The 24313-nt window shown below is 37.3% G+C and overlaps 1 protein-coding gene across 4 annotated transcripts in view; it reads right to left on the bottom strand.

Annotated features, from left to right (window-relative positions):
- Window positions 1–24313, bottom strand: part of Slc4a4 (solute carrier family 4 (sodium bicarbonate cotransporter), member 4) — a 312953-nt gene that overhangs the window by 102880 nt on the left and 185760 nt on the right. For all 4 annotated transcript variants that reach the window (XM_013020185.1, XM_013020188.1, XM_013020187.1 and 1 more), the window contains 4 exons: window positions 18061–18148; window positions 13983–14137; window positions 12253–12366; window positions 8884–9058 (listed from right to left, as the gene is read on the bottom strand). In XM_013020185.1, coding sequence (XP_012875639.1) covers window positions 8884–9058; window positions 12253–12366; window positions 13983–14137; window positions 18061–18148 — 532 coding nt within the window. The remainder of the gene's footprint in view (window positions 1–8883; window positions 9059–12252; window positions 12367–13982; window positions 14138–18060; window positions 18149–24313) is intronic.

The raw sequence follows: 24313 nt of genomic DNA, 5'->3' as shown, positions 1-24313 counted from the left end.
ATCTCCCAGAGCAAATGAAGTCAATGGAAGCCAACAAAAAGTGTCTTCTTTTGTTGAAATCATTGACAATAAACAAATTACTTTATCTTAGAAGAGTGACATTAAATCCACATGTAAAAACCAAGCTAAAATTATTTTCTGCTTGTATAAGGGTATAAAATTAAAACAAAGATGGCTCCTGCTTTTCAAAGCAGCAAAGAAAATTAGGACAAGCCCTAAAATAGTAAAAATTCAAGCATAAAAGAAATCATGCCATAGAGGCAAGACTAAAAATATCAAAATCTCATCATGATGTGTAATACTAGCATTTCACATCTTTGAGCTACTCATGACAAGGGCACACCCAATTCAAAGCAAGCACATTCAAGAGAATAAAACATTAAAATTAAAAGTGCACCTGTTAATTTCATTATAACTTTTCTTGTCTTTACATAATCCCATAGAATGACTTGGTTTTTTTGTTTGTTTGGGGTTGGTCATGGGGCTTGAACGTTGGGCCTGGGTGCTGTCCCTCAGTTCTTCAGCTCAAGGCAAGCACTCTACCACTTGAGCCACAGCGCCACTTCCAGTTTTCAGGTGGTTAATTGGAGATGGGAGTCTCACAGATTTTCCTGCCTGGGCTGGCTTTGAACTCTGATCCTCAGATTTCAGCCTCCTAAGTAGCTAGCAGGTGTGAGTGACCAGTGCCAGGCTTTTCATGTACTTCTTATACAGGATCTTATTATTTGGATTAATAGTTGTACACTGTTTAGGGGGTTGGGTGAAATGATACAAAGAGGCCAGGAGCCAATACTAAGAAGAAAAGTTATCACTTTAGCCTAAGAAAACAGAAAGTTTCTATATCTTTGATAGTATACAAAACAGTAAGACTTGGAAAAGGAAATATTTCAGTGCATTAAATGATAAAAAGCATTTTCCAGTATCAGTGTGATACTTCAAGCATTTTTAAAGCTTTCTTCTTGTTTTAGCCATTAAAAAGTAAAACCTAGCCCATATTTGTGATAATCTATATGAACTGTGTAACATGGTAATAATCTAAATTTTCTCTAGATAAATCTTTGAATGTAAGGTTTAGCCAAGAAAAATGAAGCAGGCAGTGAAATCTGAATTACCTGCAAGACTTTAAAATCAGATCCCCAGATAAACCCAAGCCACATCTTCAAAAGTAAGTAAAGAAATATAGTGAGTATCTAAATTAAAGTCACCTGAAAATTAAATTAAAACTTATTTTTGGTTTCCACTCTGAACAACTGAAACAGGTCTCTGAAAATGAGGCCTGAGGAGTCATGATTTTTTTTTTAAGTTTTCAAGCGATTTTCCTGTTGCCCAACACTGAGGTACATTCATTCATAACAATCCACCTACTCCCTCAAAAAAGTATTAACAATCAATTACACAGACCACTCATCTATGCTGTGAAGAAAATGGGACAAATGATCCTCATTTTTTATTTCACCAGTGGAGCTATGCCTATAAATCAGTGATTTTTCAACTGTCAGATCAGAGCCTCCAAACTGTGTTACCACACACTCTGCCTAATATGTTCTGTTATCATAAGTAGGATTTCTCTTTAACTTATCAGCAGGGACTGAATCAAAGGGTAGACTTGAAAGACAAATTATCTTTCTATGCGAAGAAAAAGTGTAAGCCCCAAGATACCAAAGTTCTTTGGTCCCTAGTTGAACCAAATGGAATGAAAGCCATGGAAGCCTGACATTCTTTGAAGAGCTATGAATGTGTATCTGAAACATCAAGTGCCAGTGTAACCTTACAAAAGAATCAATTCCAGATGGATAAAAAATCTAAATGAAAACATAAAAGAGCTGAAATATCTAGGCAAATATTATTCTAGTCTCAGTCAGGGTAGGGAAAATTTCTTTAAACATATCATGAAAAGAAGACACACCCCAAAAATGAAGGTTTTTAACTATATGAAAATTATATATATATATATATATGCCAAAAGAAATCACAAATGAGTTTAACTGTATAGTACCTCTATTAAAACATATTTTGTAGTATTTCTATCAAGCAAAGAAAAATATACATATCATATACGCATTTATTGTAAGTAAGGAGAAAAAAAAGTCCGCAGAGGAAAATCTACCAAGGACACAAATGTAAAGGAATCTAATAAAAATGTTGAAGATAATCACTCAAGTCTGAACTGAGTAAGAATAAGACATCCTTTCTCAAAAACAAAGGAATAACAAATATAAGAATAAAGAATAATGAAAAAAATTTTAAATAATTAAATTTTTAAAAACTAGCACATAAACACTAAAGAAATGAAAATATAATCTGGGCACTGGTATCTCATTCCTGTGATCCTACCTACTCAGGACGCTGAGATCTGAGAATCAAGTTTCAAAGCCAGCAGAGGCAGAAAAGGTCATGAGAGTCTTACCTCCAGCTAACGTCTGAAAAACCACATGTGAAGGTGTGGCCCAAGACTTGAGTACCAGAATTCAGCAAAAATGCTAAACAATACAAGGCCCCAGTTCACATACACACAAAACAATGAAAATATATTTAAGCATCACACTATTGTTTGTAAAAAAGAAAACTGAGAAAAACTGTAAGTCTTACAAAAGGAAATTTATTAAATAAATTGTAGTACATGTATCATGTACATACATTATTTGAAATTATGTTACAGACTCTAGTGAAGTACAAAAATGTCCATAAAGTACCAGTGTTATAAAATAACACTATATAATCTCATTTATATAAAATCCTAAATATGAATCTGTGTGTATGTGTATATAAATACACATACACATATTACAATGTGTGAAAAAATCATGTATGAAAAGATGTGAAGAAACACACTGAAAAGCAATTTTCAAAATAACTTTTGAAAGTTTTTGTGCTCATCGAAAACACAAAATAATTTTCAAATATAGCATCATTTGGGATTCCCATATTCCCCAAATTACTACTTTTTTTTTTTTTGGTCAGTCATGGAAGATAGGAGACTCAAAGACTTTGCTGCCTGGGCTGGCTATGAACCATGATCCACAGATCTCAGCCTCCTTAGTAGCTAGGATTACAGGTATGAGCCACTGGCGCCCAGCTCCAAATCATCACTTTTGATCCCCAGAAATATAGACAAAGACCTTTCAAATGAAAGCACTAACCTAATTAAAATTACTCCACTTCAACTAGCAAGTTGAATTCAGAACTTACGCAAGAAAAAGCATACCTTTAATAATGTTTCTTTCTGGAAGGAACATCAACCAATATGTCTTCATTACGAATAATCAATACAGAATTCTTTTTCTGCCATAAGGAAATTGACTTAAGCTTGCCTAGCAAATGAATCAGATTGTTTCATTCCAACACACTATTCTTACAAAACTTTCTAAAACTAGAATATGCTGCTAGAACCCATTAACACATCACTGTGTGTGCCACTTAAAGGATGAAATGCATTTGGTGCCAAAGTATAACACTCAGGTGAACTGAAATTATTGTATCATTCTCAACAAATAAATTACCCATTTGTATTAATCTTGCTATTATAAATTGTATAGGATAGGCTTTGTAAAGAAGAATCTATATTATTGAGGAATATTTTAAGTGTATAAGAAATGATACATTTCTAACTGAAGCAGATTGATTAAAAATTCTCAGCACAGCAGTATGTTAAAATAAAGCCTCAAATTTGGAGATGCCAGCTATAAATGTTCCTTATTATGAGACAACTTTGCTCAAAATGTGCTCTGTTAGGCACCATAAATATCACAAAATTCACAGAATTCTAAAAATTTTACTGCATTCTTTTGCTCAAAGGTTTGTGAAATAGGAATATATTTACTCTTGAAAAAAATGAAATTGCTTTCTCCAGTCAGTCTTCACTCGAGACTGTGCTTAGTCATTCACAGTCAAGTGTGGGTTTAAATTAAAATGTTTTTCTGTATTCTATAAATCTAAGAACAATTTTTATAACACTAGACTGGCTACAAAGTATGAAAAGGTATTCTTTATACTAATATCCTGTCCAGATATTAAGTAATCCATAAACATTTGTTGACTGAGGTTTGACATCAAGCGTCTGTTCAGTTTCTATTTCTTTGAATAGAAAATCCTTAACATAATAAATTCTTGTAGAAAATATTTATACACTGGTTTTTAATGACTTAATTAGAAGTATCTGGATGGATAGGATGGTATACTTGCTTGGCAACTGCGACTACAAAGTGATGATATGGCAGGAATGGCTATAGATAGTTCAGTTATATAAGAGATATATTTTAGAAGAGTAAGGAAAAAGATCTTTTATTCCCTTGAGAATACATCAGCGAAACCAGAGTACCACTTTGATACAATTTGCTGAAAAAGTTGACTACTGTACTATTCCTAGACTTCAGGAAGCTTATGTTCTAGTCTTCATTGCTAAACTCTAAGGACAAGAAGCAGACTGATACAAGTTGGGGTTGGACCATAGATAAATGTAAGGTCTACTTAACTAGAAATTTATGGATACCTGTGAATACCTACTTGTTAAGTCCCACAATCTTCTCCTAGCTGCCTGATGGGAAAAATATGTATGCCAAGATGGGGGATTTCTTGTGATATCATTTATGTTGCCATTATAGTTTAGTAATACTTGAGCCATCTCAACCTTAACTGTTCTCATTTTGAACATAGGCTCATGGGAAATGATCTATACAAGTCCCAAGAACAACTGCTTCTGTTGATATATGTAATATGTGAAATAATAAATACATAGTATATACATAAAAGATATATATCATTTAATAATAATATGACTGTAATGGGGGAACTACTTGGAAAGGAGGAGGAGAAAATGTTTGTAAATAGTACAATAAAACCCACCAAAAACTGTTAAAGGTGGAGAAAGAGGAAGAGTTCAAGAAAGATTATTATAAGAAGGGTTATTCTGATCAAAGTACATGATGTGTATGTAGGTAAATAAAACAACAAAACACCTTTGTACAATTAATTTATGCTAACAAAAATAAGATACTTATGTATACTAAATAGATACAATGCAGACACTTTATATAGTTGTATAGGTATCATCAGCTCTAAAATAAATGCTTCACTGTGCATTCCTGACTTCAAACAGGCAAGACCTCCTGAGCAGAAGCTGGCAGAAGAGTTTGCTTAGACAACACTCACTCCGTGACTCAGCCGTGTTTTCACAACATGTTTCTACGCAGCACCCATGTCTATTTGCAGCCTGACAATAAAGGCCCTGTGAGAACCATCTCTGAGCTATCTGCCTTTAAAAGCAAAGACACTGTTCTCCATTGACTCACTGGAGTTGCCTGTGCTTGAGAGAATAACCCACTGCCTCGTTTCTGAAAGCATGTGATACTACTGCAAATTATGTCAGGCTCTGCCAAGTCTTACCCTGTCAGTCTTGCTCTAGTGTTAGGCCAAATGAAGCCAGAGGACTTCAATCCTTAAATAAACCTACGACACACCACTACTGGTATCTCATGGGAGCACTGAGAAAGATTACTTTCATCAACAACCTTGGCTGTAAATAACACCAGTATGGGATTCTTACCTATTTTACTCACCTATCTGAACCCCTAGTACTTAAAATAGTGTTCAACACAGAGTAGACACTCATAAATTCACCTTTGCCATTGAACTGTGAAATGACATGGGCCTTAGCTCCAAATCTATAAAATTATTTGTTATATATACAATATATTACACAAAGTATTATATATAACACATATAATACGATATGGTATATTATATGTTACATATTATATATAATCATTTTCTTTATCCCTCTTTGTCAGTATTTCAGCTGTCACTCACTATGACTTCTACAAGTGGAAAATTGTAATCTAGGAGGAGGACTTTACCAATATGGTTTTTAAAAGAAAAAGGCAACGGAAGTGACGAAATAGGCTCCTTAATATTTCCACTCAGAGACTTTTAAAAAAATATGTTCACAGATTTGCCAAAATTATCAACAAATCAATGAACACAATAATCCAATTGTGTCTAGAAAATATGGTAAGTTTGCATTACTTAGAATCTCAACTCCTAATAGTAACATCCAAAAATTATTATTAACATCATGTATTTATGTTTACTTAAGTTTTCAGAACCCAGCAGCAAGGGGAAGTCCTATGCTGCTTACATGGTTGCACCACAGAGTACTTTGCCAAGAACTTACTCAAACACTGATTCACATAGTAGGAATCAAAACAGGCTCTGACATTCTTCTCCACTCATCCAAGCTACTGCATTCTAAATGTAAGTAAGTCTTATGATGTCACATAGATGAAATTCTGTTCAAAAAGGCATGAAACACACAAAAAAGCATCCCAATATTCCTGTTAAAGTGCAAAGAACATCCTTTAAAAAGGTTTTGGTTGTTTTTTGTTGTTGTTGTTGTTGTTTGTGCGGGTCTCGGGGCTGGAACTCAGGTCCTGGGCACTATGCCTAAGCTTTTGTGCTCAAGGCTAGCTTGAGCGATAGGTCTACCTACATTTTGGGTGGTTAACGGAAGAGAAGAATCTCATGGACTTTTCTGCCCAGCCTGGACTCAGACAGCGATCCTCAGATCTCTACTACCTGAGTAGCTAGGGTTACATGTATAAGCCACAGGTACCCACCTACTCGCTTCATTTTCTTAGTATGTGGCTGCCTGAATTGTCTTTATGATGACCTCATGCTTCCCTGGTGCTTACTTTTCCATTTATTTTTTGAACAATCTGCTTACGTGATCTTAGGTTACCAAACCAGATGAGAAATAAGCACTCAACTTGGATATAATTCAGAGTTTATATAGAAATTCTATGGCTAACATTACTGTTATAAATTCTGTCACATGAATGAAGATAAGGTTGGGAAGGATTGGAAGGAGATGCTCTCTTTGAGTAATTAACTTCTGTGTCCAGCAGGCTTCAGTTCTATAGCCCATGCAGCTATTCTCATGGGCAACCCAGAGTGACATAGTCTTTAGTTAGCACCATGTTACTTCAGAATTGTTCATCCGAGGCCAACATTTGAAAGTCATAAGATTTCAGAAAGAATTTGAAGTTTCCAGTTTCTCTTTGAAAATGAGAACTATCCAGTCATGTTGGGTACATGTTCACACAAGAATAAGCCAAGATGAGGAATGCCTATCTCTTTCTCATGAAGCCTGAGTTCTTGGGAATCATCACAGTACCCAGTGTGAGGAAGCCTAAGCTTGTCTTGTCCCTATGTCATAGCCTGTCCAGACATGCCAGCCCAGGCACCAGATGTGTGAACAGAGAGGCCGGGTGATTTCAACCTTTGGAAATGATTGAGGGATCCCAACAATCTGAACGATTGTGTGTGTATGTGTGTTGTTGTTAAACTGAAAAAAAAAATCAATGAGTAGTTTCACGTTGAGGACTCAGGATTAAGCTGGTTTAATATGCTGAGGAGCTTCTCAGATCTAGAAGTCAGTGCCATCTGACTGCAAAGTAGATGAGGGACTAAAGAGAGAACCACTCAGCTGAGAGCATCATCACTAAAGCCATGAAATATCAAATGGTTGTTTGAAGCCTCTAAGTTCTGAGGTAATATGTTATACAGCAGTAGATAAGGACTAACATATAAATACACTTAAACTAAAATACAGTTGCTTAAAGTAGTTTTTCCTCTTTTACTTGGGATGTGGTTTCCATTTTATATTAATATTACAGAAGAAATTTAGAGGGCAGGGGTTGTGGCTTATGCAATAGAACAGTGGATCGGAAACAAGCACAAGGATCTAAGTTGAATGTCCCAAAAAGTAATTTTTTTTTGTAATTAACTGCATTGAAAAAAATAAGGCCAGCAGCATTTGAAATGTTACATTTTCAAACACTGATAAGTAATAAAAGGAAAGGACAGAGTTTGAAAAGGGTTTGAATTGGGCTATTTCATGACAATATCAGCTCCATTCACTCCTCTATGCTGAGTACACAGGGAAATGCCTTTTTTTAGGGGGGGGGTCCGGTCATGGGGCCTGAACTCTGGGCCTGGGTGCTGTCCCTCAGCTCTTCAGCTCAAGGCTAGTTCTCTACCACTTTGAGCCACAGTGCCACTTCCGGATTTTTTTCTTTTTGCTTATGTGGTACTGAGGAATCGAACCCAGGGCCTCATGCATGCAAGGCAAGCGCTCTACCACTGAGCCACCTTCCCAGCCCCGCCTATGTTTTTTAATAACTAGATCAAAATACAATTAGTCTTATATCTATATTCTGACTGATTAGGGAAATTTACAACAGCTTTCTTTCCCTAAACCTGTGACTACTATTGATATAAAAGGAAGGTGAATATCACCTTCAAGGTAACCAACTTGCTGTGGTTACAATTAATGGTAGAGAATTATTCATGCCAGAATCTGCATACCTTAATGAGACAGACCCAGGTAGAGAAGAATCAGCTCTTGGCTGCTACACATGAAAGCTGAACTCTACCAATAGGCTTGCAAATCTCAGCCACTCAATGCTTTGATGACTTGCTTTGCTCTTGCAAGCATTAAGGGGAAAAATAACTACACATTCTTAAAAGAGTATGCCGTGCCCAGTGTAATAGAATACAGGCCATATATTCCAGGAACATCTAAACCTGATGCACTGCACACAGTCAAAGCAGCTGATATGCTTTTGCCCAAATAGAATTGTAGCTCCTCATTTCCTCCCCTTCTTTTCCCCACTTATGACTCAAGCCAGATTTCATCAAGCTATTTTTGTAATTACGAACATGCTGGAAATACAGAAGCAAGCCAGAAGCAAAGTAAAATGCAGGAGCTAGCACAAGAAAGAAAATCACGCTGAGTAACTGAAAGGCCATCTGCTTCTAACCGAGCTGCAGGGGTGAGGAAGACAATCTGGGCTGTACTATCTGTGGACTCCCCAAAATCACACCCACCTGCATGTTGTCAGTGGCGTCCCCGAGCAGTCCTCCAAACGTGATGGCATTCGTTACAGTTGCCAGATAGATGAAGAGAATCGCAGAAAGTGCCTGAATGTTTAAAGCATCATAAAAATCACTGGCAAAAAAGGGTGCTTTCCTCTTTATGTCCTTAATTAATCCACCACAGAACCTGAGAGTGAGAAAGCAAAACATGTGACCAAATATAACAATCAGTGACCAAAGTCATCAGGGCCTAATTCACTGAACCACAAAGGATCTTTACTGAAAATGCGTGAGTCAAAATACTATTTCATACAGTCCTACTTAAGAGGAGACCAGAAAACTGTGGAGAAATATGGTTGTTTCTCTTTTTTTCAGTTACCAAAATAGGTACCACATTATTCCCTTGTGATAGATCAGCCATTTGTTCTTTGGATGAGAGAGAACTCTGCAGATAAAGGAAAATTTTCCATTCTCTAAAGGAAAACATCTAAATGTAGATTATAGGAGGCCTTTGATAATCTTGTCACCCTCATTCCTGCATGCCCTCATTCTACAAATAAATGTTTATGGAGTGCCTTTGTTTATGTCTACACCATGGATATTCTGAGTGCTTGAAACACAATGGTCAACAACACAGCTCTGCCCTTGTGGAGTTTACTTTTAGGGAACAGAGTGAGAGCAAATTATAAATAGGATAAATAGGCTAGGCCCAGTGGTTCATGCTTGTAAGCCTCTGTATTCAAGAGGCTAAGATCTAAGGATAACGTTTCAAAGCCAGGCAGGAAAGACTGGGAGACTCATCTATAATAACCAGCAAAAAGTCAGAAGTAAAGCTGTGGCTCAACTGGCAGAGTGTCAGCCTTGAGTAAAAAAAAAAAAAAAAAACAAACTAAGGAGGCTGCCTCCATCCCCTAAGTTCAAGCCCTAGTACTGGCACAAGAAATGCAAGTATAATATGAGTAAAATATAGTCATAAAAAAGACAATGAGGCTGGATGTTGTTGAATGTTTCTGGAAGCATTCCAAATAGCTAACTGGCTAAAAGATAGGCACACAGCAGAACCATTGCAGGGTTTGGAATTAAAACCACTGGTCCCCAGTAGCCATTAAAAGTAGAGATGATGGTTATCTAGTACTGAGAAAGAGGTCTTAGAAATTATAGATACAATTAGGCAGGAGAGGCTCCTTGAAAAGGGGACTTTGGGGTTGGGACCTGAAGCAGTACAGTAGGATCCCATGCAGGTGTGTGGCAGACAAAGGGCAACCGAGCCCCCAGCAGCATCACTGCCTGAGTGGAATGACTTGTATAGCAGCCTACTTCCCTACTTCCCAACCAAACCCCATGCCCCTGCCTTCCTGGTACATGCAGTGTACATGCCTAAAGTGATCCCTTCCCAAGACCTAACAGTTCTGTGGTTCCATCATTTGGATTTCCACTCTGGTCTATCTAGAGTCTGCCTGGCTGGACCTCAGTGGCCTCCAGCACCTCACTTCCACTTTCTTGGTTTTCACAGGGGTGTGCGTGTGCATGTCACCAGGCCCACGGGAGTGGAATTAAAGTCTGATGAAATTCAAGAAAATGAAATCCCAGAACTCATTTCTATGATATGAGGAGAAAAGGAAAATCCAAAAGGAAATGGTTTGGAAAAAAATCTACAGTAGCACTGCATAAGGATGTTTTCATCAAGATGAGCCACCTATCTGATGATGGGCTCACAGGATTATAACAAGAGCTGAAAAAATATTATGGCTTTGTGACATTCTTACCCATGAAGACGTTGTGTTGTGCCCGGCATAGCTAATGTGTCTGCGGTAATGTGGATGCAATCGAGCCTACTGCAACTGTCAGTCATAAAAGTAGAGACATACAATGCTTCACCATACATAAATAACACTTGAGAGTCAATGACTGTGTTACTGTATATGTATTTGCTACACTATATTTTTATTTCTATTTTAGAGTACTCCTACTCATAAAAATAAGTTAACTGCAAAAAATACACTGTGTTACATTGGTACCAGCCTAGTCTTTACCTCCTCCGTCTCTTGGTTGCACCAAGAGGCCACATCAAGTGACTGATATATGTCACCTAGGGTGAAATTAAGTGCACTCCATATGCTTGCACAATGATGAAATCGCTTAAAAGACAACAGTTTTCAGATCATATTCCCTCCATTGAGCAATGTATGACTGTATTCAGAAAAGAAGAGTGGAAAGAAGGTTGTGTGTTCTTTCTTCGAGAAAAAAAAAGAAAGTAATTTCCTATGTATTTAGGAGAGAAACCCAAGGGGATCCACAGGAAGAAGAAAGAAAAACAATTCATTTAGATGTGATTGCACATTAAAACAATGTAATTGTCTTAAAATGATCACTTTTTCAATTTTATTTTTAGTGTAAAGGTGATGTACAGAGGGGTTACAGTTACATAAGTTTGGTAATGAGTACCTTCTCGTCTCCTCTTCCCTCATTTTCTCCCAATGTTTCCCTCCCAAACCTCCATCCCCCAAGTTATATAGTTCATTGTTCACATAGTATCTAGTGAATGTCACTGGTGAATTAGTTCACCCTTTGTCCCATAATTTCTGTGCTTCCCCTTACTGTCTCTTAAAAAGATAAGAGTATTACTTTTTAATAGTGCAATATTATGAAAATATTATAGATTAATGAGAATCTCTCTCTTTATGAAATGATTCTCCTACTTAAAGTGTTACTTAACACAAATGAAGTAGAGAAGGGAGAATTATCATGAAAAGCAATTAGCTGTGGAGATGTGGGTATGCCGCAGTCCCAGCTCCAGGATAAGGAGATGCAACAGAGAATTGGGACTGCAAATTTCCATTACATGTTGCGCACATTTGAGGAGGCACACAGGGAGGAGATGCAACTGTGAAAGCCATGGGAAAGTACATCTGCCATCTATACTCACCTACCAGTGTGTCAACCCTCTTTCTGCCATCGCTCAGTCACTCTAGTGGCCATTCCCCCTGTCTGAATGCCAGCCCCCAATCCTTGGGGCATTGTACATCCCTCTTCCGCCCCACACTTTCTCAAACGTTGCCATTCTGCATAAGGCCTTCTCTGACCATCCCACCTAAAATTGCTATACCATTCCTCCATCCCTATTTTTCTTTATTTTTACTATAAAATCCTTGCTGTATTTATTTATTTATGTTTGTCTCTACAAAAGAAGACCCATAAGAACAAGAAGTTTGTTTACTTCATTGCTGCATCCCCAGGGCCTGTGACGAATAGATTCAACTAGAAGTATTTATCGACTGAACAAATGAACAAAACAATGAAAAAAATGCTGAAGGTGAATTCAGAAAGAGAAATTTAGGTCTAAGGAAAAAGATCCATCTGGTAAGAAGACCCATCAGTTACCGTCCAGTTCGCTGGAGTTCTTCACAGTCTCCGTGCCCGCCCCCGCCGTGTCCTCCATCATGGGGCGTGTCCCCATTCATCTGAACGTTCTCTCCACCTGAGTACATGTTCTTTCTAAGCAAGACAACAGAGCCCAAATGGATATTAGTCTATTGTATTCATTGGCTTCTTAGCTGTATCCTGTGCTAGCTAATAGAGAGATGGAGTGGAAATATTTTAAAAGGCCACTATGTTTTTCTACTATCCTAACAATGGATAATTCTTTTTTTTTTAATTGTGAAAGTACTGTACAGAGGGGTTTCAATTACATGGGCAAGATAATGAGTACATTTCTTATCAAGTATTGTTGCCTCCTCCTTTGTTTCCCCTTCCCATCTCCCCCTCTGCTTCCCCCCACCCCCACCCAGCCAAAGTTGTAAAGTTCATTTTTCAGCATAACAACTTGTACATCTCAAATACAGTGAAAGCAGAGGTTATGCTGTGGGGGAGGGACATACAAAGCAACAAACAAATCATCTTATAAATATGTTAGAAACAATCACATGAAAGAAAAAAAAACATTGCTTTCACTATATTTGATGTTGGTATAATTTGTGGAGGGGAAGGAAAAAAACAAATCGTTTAAATAGGGATACAGATGGACCCATTGCAACAATGAGATGTACAAGTGGTTATGTTGAAAAACAAACTTTACAACTTTGGCCCCAGGGGAGGGGGAAGGGATGGGAAGGGAAAACAAAGGAGAAGGCAACAATGCTTGATAAGAAATGTACTCTTATCTTGTCCATGTTATCATAACCCCTCTGTATGGTATTTTCACAATAAAAAAGAAAAAAAGAAAAAAAACATTATCTTGGGGTTCATTTCACCTAACATCAACTTATCTGACCTTTTTTGTTTGTCTCAGACATATATTAGTTATTGCAAATAAAGGAAACCATGGGACCTATGTTTCTTTGGGCCTAGCTTACTTCACTTAATATAATTTTTTTCCAAATCTTTCCACAACGGATAATTCTTAAAGTGTTCTATAGAGAATGAAGAAAAATGATTGGATGAATACAGAGGTTGAATTAACTGCATATCTTAGAAGAGGGAAACTGTGCTACCTGGGAAATAATATATTCCCAGGAACTGGTCTCCTCATCTACCTTACCCATTTTCTTATTTTTAGACAATTCAATTCAGTTTTATTGACATCAAGTAGTAGCACAAAAGGAGTTCATTTTAACAAGTCTATTTCTGTGTGCTATGCTTCTTGATCATAACCATTCCTTTACTATTCTCCCTCTCTCCCCACTCTTTTCCAGAACCATTCTCACCAAGTTGTCACGTTCCATTTTCACACATGCATATGAAGTGTTTTGACTATTTTCTTCACCTTTTAAATCTTTCAAAATTTAAAGTAAACTGGTCTTTTATTGGATACCTACAGAGAGTCCCCAAAATATACCCAAAGAATGTCAGCAATACACTCCAACAACACAATCTGAATCCTCTCATTTGTCCTCACTTTGGAACATCAAAATATGTACAATGTGTTCTACAACACAAATCCTACAGTATCAGGGAATGTGAAATCGAAGCATATCAGTGATTCATTTGAGGCAATACACCCTAGAGACCTGAAAATATCAAGGTGATGCCTGACTCCACTTCCTTTTCCACATGCAACCTCCTTTTCAGGAGTATCCTAGTACCTGAAAACTCCCAACTGCCTAGTACTTTACCTTTTATCAGATGATGGAAGACTCTTCGGAGGTTCTATCCTAATCGTTGGGTCCCATTCCCCAGGCGGAAGGACAATGACTTCATCTAGGAACTCATCAATGCCAGCAATCAGGTCATGCCTGTCTTTTGCTTTATAAGCAATGTCATGGAACACCTAGAGGACAGTAAAAGAGAAATTTCCACATGTCCCATACCACATTAATCCTAAATAATGCAATCCATCTCCCACTGATAGTCCTATAACTATCTTTTAATATGGCCTATATTCAGGTTTTTCAAAAGTATTTAGGTATTCAGATAATGATCTTAAAATACAATGATAGGGGCTTTAAGAAATTGCTGTTTTTTAAAATGACTTTCCCCCCCATCAAAACTGTAAAAATTACATGTCTCTCAGGCTACTTTTAGTAAGCTACCACAGTTTTCTAGAAGCCAGATGAAAATGCTTTGGGAAAATATCTATTGAAAGGCTATTCACTGAAGTCAATTACTGGACAAACAAGTGTTGATTTAAGAAGGAAAAGTTCATGCTGAGTGTTAAGTCCAGATTAAACCTCAAACACTGTAGTTCTCATACATAAATAGCATGTGAACTGTTGTTTTTTTTTAATCTAGTGATATTGGCAGAACACAAAACAAAGGTCTATCTTTTAGCAATGTAATTACAAATACATAAAAGGCAACTAAAAATTCACATTTTCTGTACACATCTCTAGAGGAAGAGTTTCCAAAAGGTATACAATCATTTTTATGAATCATTCCATTCTTCTGAGTTGATGACCTGAAAGTTCCACATATCACCCACATCATTAATATCTCGCATGCTAAGTTCCTTAACCACTAGAAGAGAAGAGGGGCCCCATCAAACACTCTTGACTATTTTTCAAGCCTTCTTTTGTCAGGCTCAAGTGGTTCACATCTATAATCCTTACCCGGGAGGCTGAGACAGGAGGATCTCAGTAAAAAGTCAGGCTGGTCGATAAAGTTCACAAGATCCCTTTGTCAACCCACAGCTGGGTGTGGTGGCATGTACCTGTCACACTAGCTACATAGGAGCTAAGATCAGGAGGACTGCATCTCAAGGCAAGGTATAAAAGTCCTTAAGATTCCATATCAGAGGGAGAATCTGGGCATTATGCTGTGCACCTGCTATACCAGCTACAATGAGAAGTCCAAAATCAAAGACAGTTAGAGCACATGCCTGACCTCAGCAAACAACCAGTACAAAATTGGGGGGGAGTTGTAGTTCAATAGGAATAGTACCTGCCTAGCAAAAGTAGGGCCTCAAATTAAAGGTTTGGTACTACCAGTCAGAAATAAAAAGCTTTCTACTAACTTTCTTCTGGAAAATCATTTTTAAGAGCTAGTTATCAAATAACAGTGGTCTTGTGGTTGTAAGGCTGAGGAAAGTACAATAAAAAGGGTTTAGAATATCCTCGGTGGTGGACCCTGCCTTACTACATCGTCTGGAGAGTCTAAGATTCACGCTACCTGTCAATCCTGCAAATAGAAACTGGCATTTCTAATCAATGAGATGTAAGAAAAGGCCACATGGGAGTTTTAACACTTGTTAAAACGTTTTTCCCATTTTGAATGTAGTTGGGATGATGTGCTGACACAGGCAAATTTTGTTTTTCAGTGTTTTTATTGGTAGGAAAAAATAAACTTGGTATTTTAAGAGCACAAAAGCAGAGGCTGACCTCTCAATCATTAAGCAACCATGTTAAAGCAATCCTAGAAAACTACCTAAAGTCTGACTTTCTGCTGTAAGAAAAAAGTTAATCCCTAGATTGGTTAAAGTCACTTACAGCCTGATACATATTAATAGGAAGAAGTGAAAAAGTAACAGGACTAAGAGCCTATAGAATGCAAATAAATTAACCCACAATGAAGGAAATGAATGGTACCTCTCATTCTCCATTTAATATTTAGAGAAACTGACAAATGAATGAAACCAAAGCAAAATATTTGGGGAAATAGTAAAGTGAAAAAACTCAGAAAGAGAAATTAATCCTATATTCCAAAAGTATTTCTTTTGCCACAAGAGCAGTCTGGAGTTTTATCAGACCTAAAATTCATTCAAACTATTACAATGACAGTGAGGCTGTGATTCTAAAGCCAGTACTAGAAACTTTGCAGTACCAGGTAACAAAACATACTGCATATATATACTGGGCCTTCCCACAATATTTCTTCTAAAAACATGAAAGTATGTACTACTGATACCCAAAACTGCACTCTTCATGTAATTATATATGATTATATAAAATTTATTAATAAAAATAATATATTACATCCATATTTGAATTCTCATAATTAACATACATTTGAAGACAGAAAGGTAATATAATGAGCTCAATTCTTTTTTAATTGTGAAAATACTGTAAAGAGGGGTTACAATTAAGAGCTCAAATTTTTACAATATATTTTTATTATAAAGATACTGTACAGTGGGGTTACAGTTACCTGAGCAAGGTCCATTTCCTATCAATGAGCTCAAAATTTTAAAGAATATTTATCACATCAATTTTTAGAATTGAAAATATGTGATCAGGTCAAGGTAAATGTGTACATTATCACCCCAATCATTGATCATGTTTGTGTTGGAAACATTCAAAATCTTCCTTACTAGATTTTTACTATTTTTGTGTATTTGTATTTGCTGATAATGAGGTTTGAACTCAAGAATGCCAGCCTGTTCAGCTTGCTTTTGTCGGTTAAGGCAACCCCTCCAGTCTAGCTTTGTGCTGGTTCATTTGGAAATGAAGTCTCATGGACTTTTCTGCCCAAAGTGACTTCAACCTGTGATCTTCAGCCTCCTCCTGAGGAACTCAGATTATAGGTGTGAGCTACTAGTAACTGGCAAGTCTTTCCTAGATACTTTTTATATATCATTAATTGTTTTCCACATCATTACCTAATTATGTCTCTGATCATTTCAAATTGTATACTGTGTGAAATTCTAAATAATAACCCATAAAAAGGTAGAATTGTGTGTCAAGTAAAGTTTGCAAAAGTGTTTTTAAGGAGCCAAGCACTGGTGGCTCATGATTGTAATCCAAGCTATACTTAAGAGGCTGAGATTTGAGGATTGTGGTTTTGAAGCCAGCAGGGCAGGAAAGTCTGTGAGACTCTTTTTTGGGGGGGGAGGTGGGGGGGGTCCGGTCATGGGGCCTGAACTCTGGGCCTGGGCGCCGTCCCTCAGCTCTTCAGCTCAAGGCTAGCACTCTACCACTTGAGCCACAGCACCACTTCCGGCTTTTTTTTTTCTGTTTATGTGGTGCTGAGGAATCAAACCCAGGGCCTCAGGCATGCAAGACAAGCGCTCTACCACTGAGCCACCTTCCCAGCCCCATCTGTGAGACTCTTAACTCTAACTAACCACCAAAAAGCTGGAAAAGAAACTGTGGCTCAAGTGGTAGAAGCCTAGCCTTGAGGGAAAAAAAAACAAACATTTTATTTGAACATAGAGTTAAAAAAAATTAAACAGGGTTTAAAAATACCATAGTCATATAAAGCAGTCCTTATATTCAATGTAAATTATGTAAAAATTGAGGGAAGGGATGAGAGAGAAATAATGGGGAAGAATAATGGAAGGAGTGATAGGGACCAAGATATATGTACTCAAAACCCTACTTATGGAATTGTAACCTCTCTGTATAACTATTTAACAATAAAATTTTAGGGGTTGGAAGTATGGCTCAGTTGCCAATGAGAAAAAGTAGAAGGGACGAAATTCAAGTTCTAGTTTCTGACCAAAAAAAAAAAAAAAAAGAAAAAGAAAAAATTTAAAATATATGTGTACTATAGGTTCTTCTTTTGCATTTTAATTAAAGGCAATTGTAAATTTATTTATTTATTTATTTAGAGGTTCTTGTAGTACTGTAGGTTCTTGTTGTACTGTATAGGTACTGTATAAGGAATATTAGTTCATTTAATGCAAATGAATGTATCTTGTGTTATGAAGAAGTCTGCCAATTATAGAAATCTAATTAAATAAAATATAACTGCCGATTCAGAGTATGAAATCAACACAAATAGGACATTCACAGCACCCCATCTTTTCCAAACCCCTACCTCATCAGACATCAAGGTAGCAATGGCTCTGCCAATCTCATGGTAGGACTTGGCTTTCCCCTTTGGACCTAAGAGAATGAACAAGAACCTAATGGAAAAGGAAAGAAGCAGACACTGTAACACATAGATATTTCATCATGTTCAGTGGACAGAAAACCAAATGTCTGTCATCTTAATGCATGAAACCATTGGGTGTCATTTAAAAATACTCTTTTTCACAACTTCAAAATACAATTAATTGTTCAGTTTATGTGGAAACAAAGAAGAATGTTATATAGAAACCTGAGAAGCGTCTTCACCGAGCAAGAAAAGTTAGCTTCATGTACTTCCATGAGTCAATCAATCTTCTTGTTTTAAATGTTTTCTTTCTCCATTTCCATTGGCTTTTGGAATCATTGGAACAAACTCATGATATCCAATTACTAGTATGCTGCTGGATTGACTCTGACTTTTCTTTACTCATTATGGGAAGTGACAAATGGCTCTCCCTATACTTTTAAGAACTGTTTCTATTCAGCATGATTGGGAGGTAGCAAAAGAAAATCTTTCCAAGTGAGCCAAATGCTTACAGTCAATAAGAGGAAAGAGAAATAAGAGATAAATTCAAAATAAGCATCATCTATAACCTGTTAAATATGGGATTCCACATTTTCTTTCCAAATGTTTTTTTCTTGATAATTCAACTACTGAATAGGTCCTGAAATTATAAGAATGTGCTTATTCCTAACCTGTCACATTGGAAGGGCAAAAGTCTTCCAAGAAAGTGGTTAAGAAAAATGTACAAAAGGTGACAATGGATAAATCGCAACCATAACAGGGATCATGTCTTGCCTACCAAAGAGATAATAAAGGGAATAATATGATGACATCATGTACTTGCACAGTTTCTGAAAACCCATAAAGCATTTCACATTCATTATCTTGTTTAAATTTATATGAAACTCTCTTCAAAACATACATGCATGCTATGCATGTTTAAGGATGAAGAAACTGAACTAGAAGAAAATGATAAATGAGCCTATGATTTGTGCTTAGTGAACAACAGGTCCCGGGATAAAGCTCAGTGATGGAGTGTATGCTCAGCATGCATGAACCCCTGGATTCAATTCAGTTCTTAACACACACACACACACACACACACACACACACACACACACACACAAATAGAGATAGGCAACTAGACCTTCTTTCATCCTGTTCTTTTCACCGCACAATTCTGCTATCAACCTGCCCAACTGATACACAACAGCTGTGATTCATCCGAGGAAAATTAACCAGCAATTATTTCCCCAGGTCACACTGGGAAAGGGCTTCCAAGGAAGAGAACACTTAGGCGAGACTTGAGCGCATTAAGAATGGCTTCACATTTTACTTTTCTAAATCCTATTTTATTATTTAGTTACTTCTATACTTGACCTAAGAGAAAAATTGACAGCTTGCTCCTTATATTACTTTCTATTCCAAAATGCCCCTCAATGGATAAGTAAATTTTTTGGTTATAAAATTCAATCCAAAGGAGATAGAAACCCCCTAAAAAGCTGACAATGAAAAAAAAAGGTATCAAAGTTTGAAGATTCAGATTTTACATCATAATAATTATAGAAGATCCAGTAATTATTTGCTTAGAAATCATATCTGGAGCCGAATGGAATACTTGCTTTCACTTGAAATCATAGTGAACACAATACCTAAAATGGTCAGCAAACTTGAAAGTGTTCAAATATGAAAGAAGTCATTTATTTCTCCTAAGAATGAAATTCAACTGATGCTGTAACTTTTTTTTTTTTTGGTCCGGTCGTGGGGCTTGAACTCTGGGCCTGGGCACTGTCCCTCAGCTCTTCAGCTCAAGGCTAGCGCTCTACCACTTGAGCCACAGCACCACTTCCGGCTTTTTTCTTTTTGCTTATGTGGTGCTGAGGAATCGAACCCAGGGCCTCATGCATGCAAGGTAAGCACTCTACCACTGAGCCACCTTCCCAGCCCCTGATGCTGTAACTTTTGAAGCTGACCACTTCCTATATAATAACACACTACCACATGTATCATTATATACTTCTACTTTAGTGTTATAATGAGAATTATAATCATTTTTAGTATAAAACAGTCAAAAGATACTTAGTCCTCAAAGTAAAATATAAGGCCACTAAGAAATACTCAGATTGGAGAAGAAGCTAGTAGCTGACACCTATAACCCTAGCTACTAAGAAGGCAGAGGTTGGGAGGATTGCAGTTGAATGCCATCCCAGGCAAAAGACTTTAGCAAGACCCTATCGCAAACTAAGTTGGGCACCGTGGAGTGAGCTTGACATCCCAGGAACATGGAAAGCATAATTAAGAAAATAACAGTCCAGGCTAGCTCAGGCAAAAAGTGAGACCATATCTCAAAATTAGGCAGAATAAAAAATGTTGGCAGTATGGTTTGAGCAGTAGCACACCTCCTTCACAAAGCCTTCAATTAAAACCCCAGTGCAGCAGGGCACTGGTGGCTCATGCCTGTAATCCTGGCTACTCAGGAGGCTGAGATCTGAGGACCATGGTTCAAAGGCAGCCTCGGTAGGAAAATCCCTGAGACTCTTATCTCCAATTAACCCCCAGAAAACTGGAAGTGGTGCTGTGGCTCAAGTGGTAGATTGCTTGCCTTGAGCTAAAAAGCTCAGGGATCGCACCTAGGCCCAGAGTTCAAGGCCCCACGACCAACAAAAACATACAAAAAACCCCAAAAAACAACAACAACAACAAACAGTGCTGCCCAAAGAAAAAGATGACTCATATTGGTGACATTTTCCAATTCACCTTGTCTTTTCACAAACAGCCAGCTATCAAGCAAAATAAGGGCATAATTTTAGGTAAAATAGACAGATGGAGTGCTACAAGAAACATTGTTAACACCTGGATCTTTTATTTCACACATTTTGAAATAATGGATTCCTTTTCCTACCATTTTTTGTTATTTCAACAATCTCAATATTAACTTTTCAATAATACATAATATCCAAAATCTTTCCAGAACCACTCTTACCTCTTCTTACCTCTTGCTAGTATCTCTATGATGATTATAGTTTACAAATACACATTATGTGTTGCTGATATACTAACTACTAACTCAGTTCACTATATGGCAACAAAGCCACATTTCATCATCTTAGTGAGCAAAACACTCTGTCACTAATACCCATCAATCAGGATCTTTGGCAAGGGGTATGCAGAGCTATTTGAAGAGCTGAGAGAACAATGGAGGCACCAATGTAAATCCTACAAGATGAGAACATGCATTGTCCATAAGATGGCCCATGTTTGCCAAATATCATCAAGCAATGAATGGAAGCAGTAAATCAATGGTGACTATAACACCCACTTTCACAGAAAACCCAGTGTATGAGATATTTATGAGTTCAGTAATCTGGGTAATAAAAGTATCTAGGTTAAAACTGAAAATATATTTTTTATTAATCCAATATCATCAAATGTCCAACAGAAACAAAACATTTTGAGCTGAACACCAGTGGCTTACATACCTGTAACCCTAGCCTGTTACTTAGGAGGCATCTGAGATCTGAGGATCAGGGTTCAAAGGTAAGCCTGGGCAGGAAAGTCTGTGAGACTTATCTCCAATTGCCCACCAAAAAGCCAAAGATAGATCTATAGCATAAGAGGAAGAATGCTAGCCTTGAATGAAAGAGTGAAAAAGCTAAGGGACAGTGCCTACACGCTGAGTATGGGCATGCATGCACACATGCACGCACACATGCACAAATAAAAGCACATACATGTGAACACATGCACACACACACCACTACACTACCACTACTGCAACAACATGTGACATTGTTAGAATTTTCCTATATGCCAGTGAGGAACAGTTCATTAAGTGACTTTCTTTAAATGACAGACACGGGGAAGCCGAACAGCCACAGCTGCAACAAACATCACCTTGAGTCACAGGTTGCAGCTGCAGGAATAGGGCCCTCTATGGAGCTGCTAATCCAGTCTGCTTGACTCAAACCAGGTGAGAACTCTGAGAAAGGTTCTGCCCGAAATGTTCTCTCCCCGTTAGCCCTCAAAAGCAGCAAATGCTGCTACAACCTTTACGATGCAAGAACATCCTGTCAAGCTCAGCTTCTACAATGTATTGAAAACTCCCTTCATGACCTAAGCTGGGTTTTGTCAACAGACTGATGTTATTTTTAAGCAGAAGCTTTATTTCTCTTTATTAAGAAATTAGAGTAAACAAAACATTTGTGTGGCTGGAAAGGGACAGCCAATGTTGACAGCTCGGAAAAAAAAATAACATTAATTTACGTTAGTGAGATTTTCTACTCGCTCATCGCTAGAAATAAGTCAGAGTAATGGCAAGTCTTTATAAGGCCCTTTTGTACTTCTGTGAGCTTTTCTCAAATAACTAATTCCATCTGCAGAAAATGCCTCTACCATTCTCCATAACAAAAAGAAGTACCAGATGATCTGTGTCCGGAACCAATGGTCTATCCACACATTCACAAAATAATTATAGGCAGAAACAGTGCATAATATCAGGGGGAAAAAAGCCAGCCTTCCTAAACCACTCAATCTTTTCAGAAAGGATTGTACCCCCTCCCTTCCTGATATATCATAGCTATTTCTAGAATAAACTCAGCCTGCACATCACTCACACTTAGTACTTTTGGAAAATGTGGCTAAGCTATAGCTTCCACATAGATTCTTGAGGACCACAAATCCATCGTGACCAACCACAGTATATACCATACCAAGTAGCTAGCAATTAGACTGGTAGACAGAACAGAATTGAATGAGTAGGACTTCTGTTTCAATTCCTCTAGTATGTTTAGTGTAATAGCTTTAAGAATTAAACATCCCATGTAATTGCAACCCCTCTGTACAGTATGTTCACAAATAAAATAAAATTAAATTAAAAAAAAGAATTAAACATCAACTCTTTCTCTTAGGTATGCCATTATAACACAAAATATGTATTATGATCTAGAACCACTAAACATGTAAACATTCTGCTATTAAAAAAAAAACTACTGCTTACTGAATAAAGCATTTTCCTTAGCTGTCTAAATCAGCATCTGAAAGGGATGAACTGATCTAGAGTGTTGGATGCTCTTCATGGGATAATGGATGTTTTTTTTCTTTAACCTACTCAAGGTATCTTCCTAAATTCTCCCTAAAATCTGGCCTCTGAGTCAAAAATCTCTACTCTGCTTCAGGCATCGATAGTGAATCTTCCCTTGAGTTCCATTCATCTCTTGACTGTAAAATGTAAGTAAGAATACTTATCCCATATATATCCCATAAACCTGGGGGAGTGGCCACCCTGTGAATAGACATAAGATGATAGCAAGCAAACTGCCTGCATGACACTAGACAGATCATAAATACAAGCTACCAAGTCCTCAAACTTCCAAAGCCAGACCTTGTTCACTTTTGCATAAAAGATAAGAACTCCCACAAACACAGACATCCACCCACCAAGTTAACAGTGGTACAGCTGCAAGCAGGAGCTAAATCAGACCAACAGAGAGATGGAGAAAAGTATGAACCCCATACAAGAAAGAGGAGCTGTGAGAGCTAAGCTGTGTTCATGGTAGTATTACCATGTATTAGGAATAGTAACAATAATAATAGCATAAGTTCTTCCACCCTTCAAAGGGAAAAGTGACCATAAAAAGATATGCAACAAAACAGACTTTGCAACATAACTCAGCAGCATACACATTAAAGCACATCATGGAAAACAGCCGCAGCCTTCCCAACAACTACCACATCCCTTGTGGGATTTCCTTTATTGAATTTCACAGGATGCAGCCATTGTAAATGGCTTCACATTACTCACTACCAAAAAAGCTAATGAGACTCCCTAGTCAGTGATTACAGCCAGCACTGGTCCTGAGGATAGCAAATGGACCAAACTGTTTCCTGGAACAATGTTAACATGCAAGGATATACTGCTCAGATTATTGCCCTGAAATAGTTTTACGGTATTATTGAATTACATCCCCTTTGAATTGCTTGGCTCCTCTTGTTAATTCAAACAATGCTATAGTTCACCTCTAAACTAATATTATCCTCCAGTAATGAAGAAAAACAAAAAAAAACCCACAAAAAATAAAGAATGAGCCAGACAAGAGCAGATGATAAGAGACACAAAAGTATCAATATTTTGCTACTCAACACATGTGTGTTTTTAAAAAGCCTTTTAAATATTTTTTATTTGAGGCTTCTAAAGAAAAATGGCAATGAAACTGAGAAA

The sequence above is a fragment of the Dipodomys ordii genome, unplaced genomic scaffold (assembly GCF_000151885.1).
Source record: "Dipodomys ordii isolate 6190 unplaced genomic scaffold, Dord_2.0 Scaffold49, whole genome shotgun sequence".
In the NCBI taxonomy this organism is placed as follows: Eukaryota; Metazoa; Chordata; class Mammalia; order Rodentia; family Heteromyidae; genus Dipodomys; species Dipodomys ordii.
This window is presented reverse-complemented; position numbering and strand designations above follow the sequence as displayed.